Source organism: Haliotis rubra, unplaced genomic scaffold (genome assembly GCF_003918875.1).
Source record: "Haliotis rubra isolate DU_JTF1 unplaced genomic scaffold, ASM391887v1 Scf425, whole genome shotgun sequence".
Taxonomy (NCBI): domain Eukaryota; kingdom Metazoa; phylum Mollusca; class Gastropoda; order Lepetellida; family Haliotidae; genus Haliotis; species Haliotis rubra.
The window spans coordinates 660239-672664 of record NW_025767108.1 but is presented as its reverse complement, the minus strand read 5'-3'; the positions used below and the strand labels follow the sequence as shown (position 1 = coordinate 672664).

Here is a 12426-nt window from a genome sequence, read left to right as displayed (position 1 = left end):
TAATTGTATTTTTCGAGTTTTAATAAATGTTTTATCAGCATTTCCATCACGTCTGTTGTGTTGATATTAGTCATGTTGGCCAAGCTGAAGAAGTGCAGCAGTGATGTATACGTGCGCAGTGAAGTGCAGTGAAATCAGACGCATTGTCAATCTAAAATGGATACCGTCTGATTTTATTGATTGACCAATCAAATTCGAGCATTTTACATAGCCATGGTAGAATGGTGGGATGAATATGCCCAGTTTCAGATTTGTTTGAACAGTGGTTTCCATAATGATGACGCTTTCATAGCCATCTGAATGGATTTAGAACATGGGGGGAAATACAGGTTAAAAAGTAAAATCTGGAAAAACCTATATTATTAGCATGTGAAACCTAAGCTTTAAGACCAAAAGTACATGACAATAACACACATGACTTTCAGTCTGGTAAGCTAAACACTGAACTAGTTTAGCATAAAAAATCATCATGTTTTGACCAATTCTGAGTCCAATGGGGGAATACACTTTTATGAGTATATATTACCAACGGATAAGACTTACCTTTGCAATACGACTTTTCGAGATTCGGGGCGTCATACGAGCCATACACCCAGTGTCCGTCCTCTCCGTTCGTCTCTTTCTTGCAAGTGATGTATTTCTCTCCTACCAGTGTTATGGCAAGTTCACATTCCAGTTTACATGAAGCACCCTCACGAAAGTTCAGACAACCCGGCGTATCCAGGTACTTGTCATCAAAGCGTGGTGGATCGCATGTCACAGCTACAAATGAAAAGTTGATCTAACAGTATTAGCGTCAATGACATTTCTTACAACATGTTTATAAAGTACGGTGTCAGTTCTTGTGTACTCCAAAACACGCACCAATGGTTGTTTTTAATCAGTTCCTACAATTCTAACACCAGGATAGTGTAACGTGCTTCATAAGTAAAAAAGAATAATAAGTTGAGCTTTTAAATTGCTTTTAGAGGGATCAAAGAAAAAATGTTAAAAATGGCACAAAAGGGGTACAGATGAAATGGATTCGTACGAATCCCCTCGGTTTCTACTTTTAAAGGGATTAAAACATTTATTCTATAAAGATGTTTCAACTACATGGAAAAAGAGAAATATTTTTCCCAAAAGCTCCCAAAACATAGTACAGAACATGTAGTGGACGGTCATTGCGAGGTACAGTAAGTATTAAATCTCTTACATGTGGTGTATCCTTGTGGTTGAGCGAAAAAACCACTCTGGCGGAAGCAATGACGGAGGATCAAACACAAGCAAACACATTAAACATTCAATTTTACAGAATTGTCTTCAAATTTCCGTGAACTGTTCCGTCTTTTTCACATGGAACCAAAAACTTAGAATAAAAGAAAGTCCCATTCAAACAATTACATTTAGGCAATAGGCAATTTTAATGGTCCAAAACAATGTTCTTGGATGTAAATATATACTGAGAAAACCTCTTAAGCCATCTTTCGTGTCTGAGTAATCACAATACCGGGGAAAAACATAGTTATGGGACATTTTGCAGGAACATTGGCTCGTAACATGCCGCTCAGTCATTCAGTTGCTGCTATATGTCTAATGAGGCGGTGGTTCATAAGTGCACATCTCCCTATGCTATTACTGTTAAACGCAAACATGAACTGGCGGCCAAAAGAAATACAAGAAAATACAAGTACAAATCAAACCAATGCAAAACCCAGAGTCCAAACACAACAGTTCTTTACGCTGAAACTGATACACGTCCACGACACGTTTTTTTTTAAAAATAAAACGTGAAAACTCGTGCTCCTTTGGATATCCGCAAATACACGAGATCAGAAAGCTGTAAGAGGCTATCAAATAGCAAACGACTCTACCCGACAATCAACAGACATCAAGGTTATTACATCCCTACGGTTCGCCATTATCTATTCAAGGCCAATCAAGATTAAGCACCCCCTTTGCCCATCTGGCTTCATAGCCATTATGTACAATCACAACAACTTTAGTAATGTCATCACACTGTACATCAACCTCGTTAATTGTATAAATTCAGTCCTTCATGTATGTATTTTCCTTGTGCATACTCACTTTGCATGATAACGGCGCTCGCATCTACACCGAAATGTCGCATCTCTTGCAATAGAGAAGTTCTCTATCCACAAAGAATTGTTCCCCTTCATCATACCAACTTCTACATGCCACTCAAAGAAGCGATAAATGTAATAGATAGATGTAGCTCTAACAGGTACTTGAGTACTTGTAAATTATGTGAATTTCAAAGTTTTTTATCAGGGAGACACGGGTACTTGGGTTAAGTCATGTGACTATTTACCCTCAAGCGCCTCACAGGAAGATCGATGATGATTTCAATTTAAGCAAACAGCATGATATGCATAACAGCAAACCAGGAAGCAGCTGCATGTCAATCCCTGTTTTGACAAGAGCACGTGAAACCCCTGTTTTGTAATAACAGGTACTTACATTGCACTTTCAAAAGGAAGAAACATGGTTCAGCCTTGTTGCCAGATGGATCTGATGCTGTGAAACTAACAATATGTGTGCCAACAGGAAATGTTCCACCACTTGGTAAAGCAGAAGGACTGCGCAGAGGAATAGGTTCTTTTGAGTTGTCAGACACAGTAATAACTGGCCACTGAACATAAGTAGTTGAAGCGTCTGGGTCAGCTGTTTTCAGGATTGTTGTTGAAGGACAATTCTTGATTTGTGGTGGTTGAATATCTGTATGGAAATCAAAGTGTCAGAATGCAAGAAAACACATTGATCTAATTTGAAACATATTATCTTAAAAAACATATATATTTAGCAATTATCTTGTTTTCCATGATCAAAAGAAATACCGTATAAAAAGAACATAAACGACACTAATTTGTCTAAAAGGATATAACAATTAAACAACATGAAGATTTTGGAATGGGAGGCCGATCATTCAACTTATTTTCACCTATTTAAATGACGCAATTTCATGTCAGCGTAGGTGATTCTACCTTGTCTGAGCATTACAATCATAATCCGCAAATATGAATGGGTGTCCCATAAGGCAGTATTTTGTCTGTCACATTACTTAATACAAACATTAATAGTTTATCAAAAGTTTCAAAACGTCTTAATTGCTGGATCGCTATTTGTGGATTATTTTCATTTTTTCTGTTGTGGCCAAAACATGCATACTATTGAAGGGCAACTGCAGTTGTGTTTAAAAAACTGATACAAAAAAGGAATCAAATTTTAAAAATTTAAAATAAAATTGCATTCATATTTGCGGGAAAAATAAACATCACAAGGACCCAGATTTATTTGTAGATGATACACCTATTAACGGTGTTGGTGAAGCTAAGTGCTTGCTAATATTTACGATGAACATTTGACCTTCCGGCCAGATTTCAATTATTTGAAGAATATATGCAAGAGGGCACTTATTATATTAAAATATTTTTCAAACTAGACGTGGGGAGGGATCAGAGCACCCTCCTCCAGCCTTACAGAGCCCTGGTCCATTCTAACCTTGATTACAGTTCCATCATCTATGAAGGGGCTTGTGAAAGCAAATTATTTGATTCTGTTCATCACCAAAGCCTAAGGTTTTGCTTTAGAACCTTCAGAACAACACCAATTCCTAGTACCTATGTGGAGGCTGTTGAGCTGTCCCTCAAACGGCGCCATCTTAAATTATCTTTACAGTCTATTCCTAAATTACGTTCTACTAACTTTTATCCTGCATGTGACAGTGTTTTCATCCACTTTATATGGACCTATAATGAAAAATGATCACTTATCCCACATCTTGGAATAAGATTACAATATGATATTTCATTTACAATAGTTCTTGAAAATATAGACCCAACTAAGATTTACCCTCAACCACAATGATGGTTAGTGAGGCCAAAGGTGGACCTAACATCAACTAAACTAGAGAAATCTGAAAACAACCAACAACAACAACCATATAATGGATTAAGAAACACTTACACATGTATCTTCATAGATGGACCCAAGGAATGTGGCGCTGTTAATAGTGTCACTATCATTGGGTCAAGAACAATATCTTATAGATTACCCGATGACAGCTCAATTATCACAGCAGAAGCAACCGCCATATTACCATCACATAAATATATCAACAATCACTCCAAAAACAGTATTTTCACTTTCGTGGCTTAGGCTAATAAATCTGTGTCATCAACAGCTGGAAAATATATACATAATCATGTATATACCAACTATACCAAGTTCATCACATTTGCCGATTTTAGCTCGTGTCGTCAGGCTATTATAACGTCTTCCAAACGTCTACTGTGTTCTTGCCTCGTGAGATCGCACGAGTTTGACTGTCACCTGTTTTCTCAAGTTTTCCATGGTCTTGCCGATTACCGAATTGCTCATCAGTTTGTAGAGGTTTTTCTCGAAGTCGCTGGTGGCCTGTTTTCCCAGCTCGGTGTTCAACCTAGTGTAAGGTTCCATCCAGGGACTTTGATCGAATTGCAGCACCCAATGTATTTGGTCAGCTTCAGGCCCAGCGACAGGTACGGTTGCAGATTCCGATAGTGCACAACGTACTTGGTCTTGTGCATCAAGTTTGGAACGAGTTTTTCCATTTTGGCCAGTTTATTTTTCCCGAGCAACGTTAGTTGATAGTCCCACATCCAGTCTCGGTTTACCGTCACTCGTTCGGGAGCCAGCGGATAGCTGTTGTGAGCAGTGTGCAATGCCGCTGGATACTCCAGATCCACTTCGAGGATGTAGCCTTTGTTCGAATCCGGCATGATGCTCCTAATATCGATCTCATCGTCCAAACATTCGAACCCACCCGTAGGTAGAGACTGGCTCATGGCCCAGCCGTACAGGTTGTTGGCGTCGAGATACAGGAGGTGATCGCTGGGCTTGTTCTGTCGTAGCCTTCCACGTATGGGTTGTTGGCTTTCGCGTACGGTTTGGAGACCATAGAAATCCCATCGCGCATGCCTTTCTCTATGAACAGGTGCATGTCGTAATCCGTGAGCAATTCCAGTTTGACTCTGGTTTTCTTCAAGAGCTCATCCCAAGAGAGACCAGGGCTGGTGTAGTACCAGGTAAGGTCGAGTTGATACTGTTTTAAACACGTCGTTCTGAATGTCTCGAACACATCGGCAAGCAGAAGCACGTCCGTTTTCAAGTACAGGTCGTGGTAGTCGCCCAGAGTCTCTCAACTCAGTTTGTTCCACACGTTCTGAGCGTGGTGGTAATCGTCCTGGGAGATATGGGATTCGGTCAAGTTGCTGTAAAATTGGTCGATGGGAGGTAGTTGGGTCTCGTCGAACTTAGGCCAATCGTCCATGTACTCGTATGGGTACACGCCGTTTTTGAGCAGCAGAGGTCGAGTCGCCTCATCGGTGTATCGATGGGTGATGGCAAAGGTTTCGTTGGCCTTGACCAAACTATCGAGCGATGACAGGAGGAACTGAGCGCTATCGATAAATCGCAGACCGTTAAGCGAGAACGAAATGTATTTCTCCTTGTTTTTCGGAATGCACTTCATCGCCATCGATGTTCGAGATGGCCTGTATGATCAAGTGAGCATCGTACCCTCTCAAATTATGGAAGACCACGGGGATGTTGATTTTGTGGGGATCGATTCTAAGTTTTAAGTTGCACGCGGCACCTCGGTACCGGCTGGTGATGAGACAATGACACCCCCGACATCCTCGTTCAGGGGTGGGTCTCACACGTGGCAACACTTAGCACGATTGTGAGTGAGTTCTTCCTCCGGCGTCATATTCATGGGAGCAGGATCCGACAACGCTTCCCTGATGTTTTGCTCTTCGCGTTGTAAGAACGTGAGAAACGTTTCGTCCACGTCGGGACCTCGGTAGATCACGGGAGTCTCTGTTTCACCGTCGCATCGAATGACCACGTCCCCGAACCCGCAGGCTTGGTGTTCTTGCGTTTTGTACGTAAAACTTTTTTCCCGGGATGGGGCAATGTGGTCAACCCGTTTGATGAGCGCGCTTTAAAGTCGGCATATATGACGTAAGGCACGGGCATTTGATGTTTTGTGGTTGATGAATTTTAAGATGTTTTCATGTTCTTGAGGCATGTCGATTAGGATCACCGTCTTTCCCATGCCTCGGCAATCCTCCTGATGCGCTTCCAGCAGGAAGCTGTGCAGACACCGTTCGCAGAAATGTTTCTTTTCTCTGTGCGTCGATTGATCATACAACAGTCTGCTCAGACGTTCAATATGTGTATAGTGATACTTACCCTCATTTTCGGTCATAAATAAATTGATTTTGCGCACATCATCGGGCATGGAGCTGATTCGGTGTACGATGGTCGTATTGCCTTCGTGGCCGAAGACGTTGATGGCTAAATGGTTTAGTTTTTCAAACCGGGTCCAGTAGGAAATAAGCCAGCTCTCACCGAATATATTGCACAAGCATCGTCTTTATTTTTAATGTTATTAATGGCTTTTTTATTTCTGTAGTAAGTTGGCAAGTCTAGGTACGATCTGCCTTTGAACGGTACGTAGTTTGCTACGTCCAAATAGATGGGGTTGACACTTCCCACCACCCACCCGGAGCCCCTGTGCGTCCATCATTCCAGCAATTCTTGTATTTTTGGTAGCGAGGTATCGAGGGTCGAAGGGATCGAGTCGGATTGAAGTACAACTTCCTGCTTGCCTCTGAAATAAGGCTCGATTGACTCGGTACTGCCATCCGTCTGCTGTTTGTTGAGCGATATGTGGATGGTTAACTGGTATTTGATACGTTTTAAATCATCCAACTTTTCTTCGACTTTGTCAACGATCAGGGGTTTGACGCTGTTGACGTCGATGTTAGACTGGATGATCATTTTCCAGCCTCTCAGATGCTTACCTACGGCATGGTCTGTCGGCACGAATCTCAACTCGACCGGTTCGGTGTCTTCCAACAAGGTGAGCAGTTGGGCTTTCCTCATGTGAGAATAACCCTTCAATCCCCGTCCTTAACCTCGGAGTTTGAGGTCTCGCACGGTATGGGGCTTGACATATTTCATGTTGAGCAAGGTGAGCACTTGGGGTTTCCTCATGCGAGAATAACCCACCAATCCACGACTATTAGCGAGAGCTTTGAGTTCGCTGACGGTAGTCATGATTGCTATATCCACATGCAAAGCTAATGTCTAATAGGTTTGCTATATCCACATGCAAAGTCAAAAGTCTTATAGGTTGATTTTTTTCAAAGGGAGATAACTCCATCAGCCTTCTCTCTTTTGAACTGAAGCGCTCATAAAATGTGTATGCTGCAGTACCCCTAGGTCCAGCATTTTGGTCCAAGTGAGTCTCGGCTTTTCCCAGAAGCACGTATATGGAGCAGGTCTTATCTTCGCTTTATGCACTTAGATACATTTTAGTCTAATTGCTTGGCAATCATTACGGTGGCGGCTAATCCTAAGGCCACAAAAATCAGCTTCCGGTCTTTGTGTGACTTGGAAGGGGGTGTAATACTGAGAGAGGATGGGTTCGCGGCAGAGGGGGTCGAGTCGTTTGCCAGTGAGTAGGTAGTATTGTCGCATGGCGTCGTCGACGTCCTTGAACGTTCGAACGGCATGTTTTTCATGTTGGAGTTTGGCGTTGATGAAATCGATTCTTTCCATGCGTTTTTTGCGTACTCACCTTGCCCGGCCTGCAGTTGCTCCACGGCCAAATCGTGACGTTTCAGTTCCGCTTCGATTAGGAGGCATTGGATGTGCGTTATTTTGAAAAGAGATAATTGCTCCCCGAAAAGGCCAGGGCGTTAATTAATGCCCTGCCGACCATCATCGCGATCGTAGCCATTTTTATATATCATAACACGACTCCTTACTTGAATATGTTTTCCGGAATGATGCCTTGCTTGACGAGCATCTCTTTGGTGGCCATCGTCAGTCCCACGTCTAGCACGAGCATGCCCATGTCTTGCGGGTTGGTAATCATTTTGCTCAAACCAGCGTAGCCTATCACCAGTCCCCTGACCAGGACGGCGTGATACTCGTCGTTGACGAACGTTTTTCCATCGGTTTAGACATGATTATATCATAACGTGTGGGTTTACCTCTAATTGTGGGTTCGCTGGTGGTGGGATCGTCACCGGTGGCGGTGGCGGTGGCGTCGTCTTTTGTTGATGGAGCCATATCGTGACACCCACGACAGCGGCTACCACGGTGTACGGAATCCACGGCGGGGTCGGTTTACGATGCTTAGCTAACCCTCGTTTTTTACCGGCGGCTACTTTTTTTGGATTCTTGGGTTTCTTCGTGACGGTATCAATCACTTGGTGGGGGATCGTCTCCCCTTCCGCCACTTGTGTCGTTTTGGTGTTCGGCTCCATCATCTTGCATATCATTAATCGGGCATTTATGTTTAAATTGGCAGTGCTTCGTAATAATGATCGAGCTAAGAACACGCTGTATCGGTGATACAACTCGCAACTGAGGGTGTTCAAGGCGTGACCGATAAACGGATCTTTGTCCAGATCTTCGCACAAATAAGGTTGATGTGCTGGTGGAATGGGAAGCAGAGACGAAGCGATCGTGGTGTAACATTGCGTTAGCGTCGACCTTATGGTTTTCATCATTTCGGGCCTGAATCGGGCTTCGTATCTCGCGTACAGTTTATCGATGTCTCCCTCAGACATTTTATAAAATTTATCAGTGGTCATGTTTTCGCCCAAGTATTGTTTCCCCTTCCCACACACGACGAGGGCCACAAGTCTTTCACGCTTATCACCGACCCGGGAGGAAGCATCTTCAGCTTCCTTCTCCTCCTCGGATATCACTTGTTCAAGCATTTGGGCCAAATCCATCTTATAATATCTCAAGCGGGTTTTAAATCTAATATAATGAAATATGGCAGAGCCTAAACAGAACGAGATGAATGTCAGGTAAAACAACACGGCAATTTCAAACATCGTCATGGTTATAATCTATAGGGGTGTACATTTAGTTTGCTAAGCTATTTGCTAAGCGTTGCTCAGCAGGTTGCTGATTTTGCTAAGCAGGTTGCTAGCACACCGCATAAGCCACGGGTTGGTCTGTTTTCAGCTTGAGTTTGGCGTGTTTCGTTTGGGCTAACAAGGTTCTCACGCGTTCTCGCTTAGGTTTGGTGGTAATGATGTCGTTTTCTCTCAAACATTCCTCGAACGAATCCCTATCCTTGCAGTGAAATAGGGCGACCCATCGCGTCTGTTCCCTCAGGTCTTTCAGGACCAAGTTTTTGCGTGGGGACCCAAACGCTGTGGTTCATGTGGCATCCCGAAAACGCTAAATATAATAACATGTCTCTCTTTTTGGTGATCTCCTTGTTGGCGCTGCAATCATCTAGGATAAACAGCGTCGATTCTCCCTCAAAATTTTCATGAAAGGCTCGCAACCATTCCTGTTAACATACTCCCGGGTCGATTTTATACACCTCCGCGTCATTCATCACCCACGCTCTCTCCGCATACGTTTTATTAATGCGGGGCAACATCACGGAACTCAAATTGTACGTTTTAGATTTAAGACATAAACCAATGCATATCGGCTATCTCAGAGCCACGCTGAACATCAAACAAACATGACTCAAGCTTCGGGTCCGGGAACGGTCATGCGAGTGAGAAAATGCCCTAAAAAATGACGGTCATGTAGGGCCGCTGTTACTATGCACGGTTGCCATCTTGGTTTGGCTAAGCGACGATGGTCATGTAGGGCCGCCGTTTCGAAGTTCCTCCACCATCTTTGTTTCACCTAGCAACACCTTCCAGTGCAAAAGTTGCTGCTGATACCCCGTCTCGAACTCGCATCACTGGATTACAAGTCCTACGCTCTACCATCACACCACCAGTACTCTCATTAAGTTAGTTATCAGAACTTTGGGTCTAGGCTGGATGCACATCGGAGGATGGCTCGCGCTATACCTTCACCATTCTAAAGGGGGCTGGGAGGCTAAGGTCCCATAAATAAGCCTCTAAGCCGCATGCGATGCAAAACCCCCATTGTACTACTACTATGGATGATGTTTCGCCGACACCACTCATTATGCCAATCAGTGATACTAAACCTGACATTAGATATTACGTACGGGATCTGAAGCAGAAGAAGTGGGACACCCAGGTAGGTTTAAATAGACTACATGAAATTAAACCAACTATCGGGTTACACCCAGTTGGTTTGTCAGTCCAGATTTGAGTGAGTAAGTGAGTTAGAATTTACAGTCACATCGGCAATATTTCAGTCATATCGTGACTAAAACAAGTTTTGGATTCATCATAAATTCATGTAAACCATAAAAAAACTGTCAACAAAGGACGGTAAAACCAATTAGAATATCACAGTATCAAGTATTAAAACTAGCATCTCTCTCTAAAATTAGATTTAAATGAGTGCAAGACAGTATAAAATGGGCTATAGATTGCCAACAACTGAAGGTAGATCACCATACTAGGGACCATATAAGTTATCACATCGTGTCGAGGGAAATACGGGGTTTTATCAGTCCCGGGTAAGGTTGTATTCCCCGAGCCGAGACACGATGTGATAACGCATTTATCTAGCCGAATGTTTTTACTAAATCAAAAGAAAACAATACACATCGAATCAACTTGCTTTTATTTATGTGAGATGCAATGTTGACAACAGCTGATTGATTGACCTCAATGCAGCGCACGTAACTAAAGGCTTGGCGATACACGCTTTTCTCACTTCGCGTGGTCACCGAGGCGTGGCGGGATAATATGACTTTTGTACTCCCTGCTCGCGGATCGTGACGGGTGTACATGGTATTTTGTCAGAGTCACGTGAACCAATCAAACCTTGACATTCTTACATGAGGCTGGATAATGGGGACTTACAGTGCTTTTGCCACCAGCATGGACCCAGGATGGATTTATGCCATCCCTCAGATGTTAGTGATTGCAGACAAATCTAGCCTTAAGTTAAAACAACATATATCCTACGATTAAATAATGTGAATTAAGTTTTCCTTAAATGTTTTGGGACTTACGTATCCTCTCAGGAGGGCAATTATTTTACAGTATTTTAACCCCCTTTGAGGATAAAGCCACTAACAATCTCAACTACCAATCACAAAAGAACATTTATTTATTGAAGAGGTCATTATCCGACGATGTGTTTGCCTTTCCAGATATACTCCTGAGTACTTGTTGAAAGTACAGGATATCCACTGTGTATCCCTTGTTATGAAAGAGTCACAGTCAAGAATTTTCCATCACAAGGGATAACTATTCAAAGGTTTTAACCTTGAAGGATACTTTTAGTTATTTTAAAAAGCAATTTTGTAGAATAAAATAATATAACCAAGATATTTTATGGATTTACGCTTCTTTTATCTTTACCCCACAACGTTTCGGGTGTGACAGTTGATACTATGATGTCATAACTGTTATGACGTCACAATACATGTGACATCTCAATCCACAAGGAAGAGTATAGTATAAGTGAAGTTAAAAACTTGACCTGTTAATTACATAATGATGATTAATTAATTCTAGATAATAGAGTTGAAACTTGAATTGCTAATACACAAAGATTGCTAATTACACAATGATTGCTAATTAGACAATGATTACTTGATAGTAGGCTTTTCAAAATGAATAGAAAGTGTCAACTGTCACTTCACCTGATGAAGGGATCTGTAATGATCCCGAAACGTAGTGTGGGAAAGAATAAAGAAGCATAAATCCATAAAATATCTTGGTCATCTATAACAACTTCTAAATGCAGCCAAAAGAGATCTAAAGAATATATATTGTACAAAGTAAGGAAAAAAGTTGACTTGGAATAATAATACATTACTGTGATTGTTAATGGTTGTGTACTTGGAATAGAAGTAGGGTAAACTAATTGCTCAATGAGAAGGTACTTAAGTCCAAAGTATTTTTCATTCTATGTTATTTTATAAGTAAAATATGTGTGTCTAATTTGGACAAAAGTCGCCATCACCTCAAGGAATCACGTAAATCTAGCTAGGGTCCACGCAGGTGTTAGTGAGTGAGTGAGTTAAGATTTTAACTCACATCGACAATATTTCAGCCATATCGTGACTGAAAACAAGTTAAATTTTACAACAAATATAGGTAAATTATAAAATTCTGTCAACGAAGGACAGTAAAACAACTAGAATATCACATATATAGACTTAAAACTAGTAATTAAATCTAAAATGTTTTAACCATACATGGCAATACCATATGAAAAACAGGCCATAGATTGCCAACAACTGCAGGTAAGTCACCATACTAGGGACCATGGGGGCTTACAGTACATTTGCTTCCTGCATGAACCTTAGCTGGATTTACACCATCCTTTCAAATCTTAGCAATTTTAGCAATCTAGCCACAACTTAAAATAACAAATACACTGCGGTTAAAAATAGTAGTATGTGTAAATTTACTAGAATTGTTTTGGGGCCTGCGTACCCTCAGGAGGACAATAATT

The 12426-nt window shown here is 41.8% G+C and overlaps 1 protein-coding gene across 1 annotated transcript in view; it reads right to left on the bottom strand.

Annotated features, from left to right (window-relative positions):
- Positions 1-12426, bottom strand: part of LOC124288796 — a 318833-nt gene that overhangs the window by 240942 nt on the left and 65465 nt on the right. The window contains exons 9-10 of the mRNA XM_046725327.1: positions 2461-2718; positions 544-762 (exon numbers count right to left, since the gene is read on the bottom strand). Of these exons, the coding sequence (XP_046581283.1) occupies positions 544-762; positions 2461-2718 (477 nt within the window). The remainder of the gene's footprint in view (positions 1-543; positions 763-2460; positions 2719-12426) is intronic.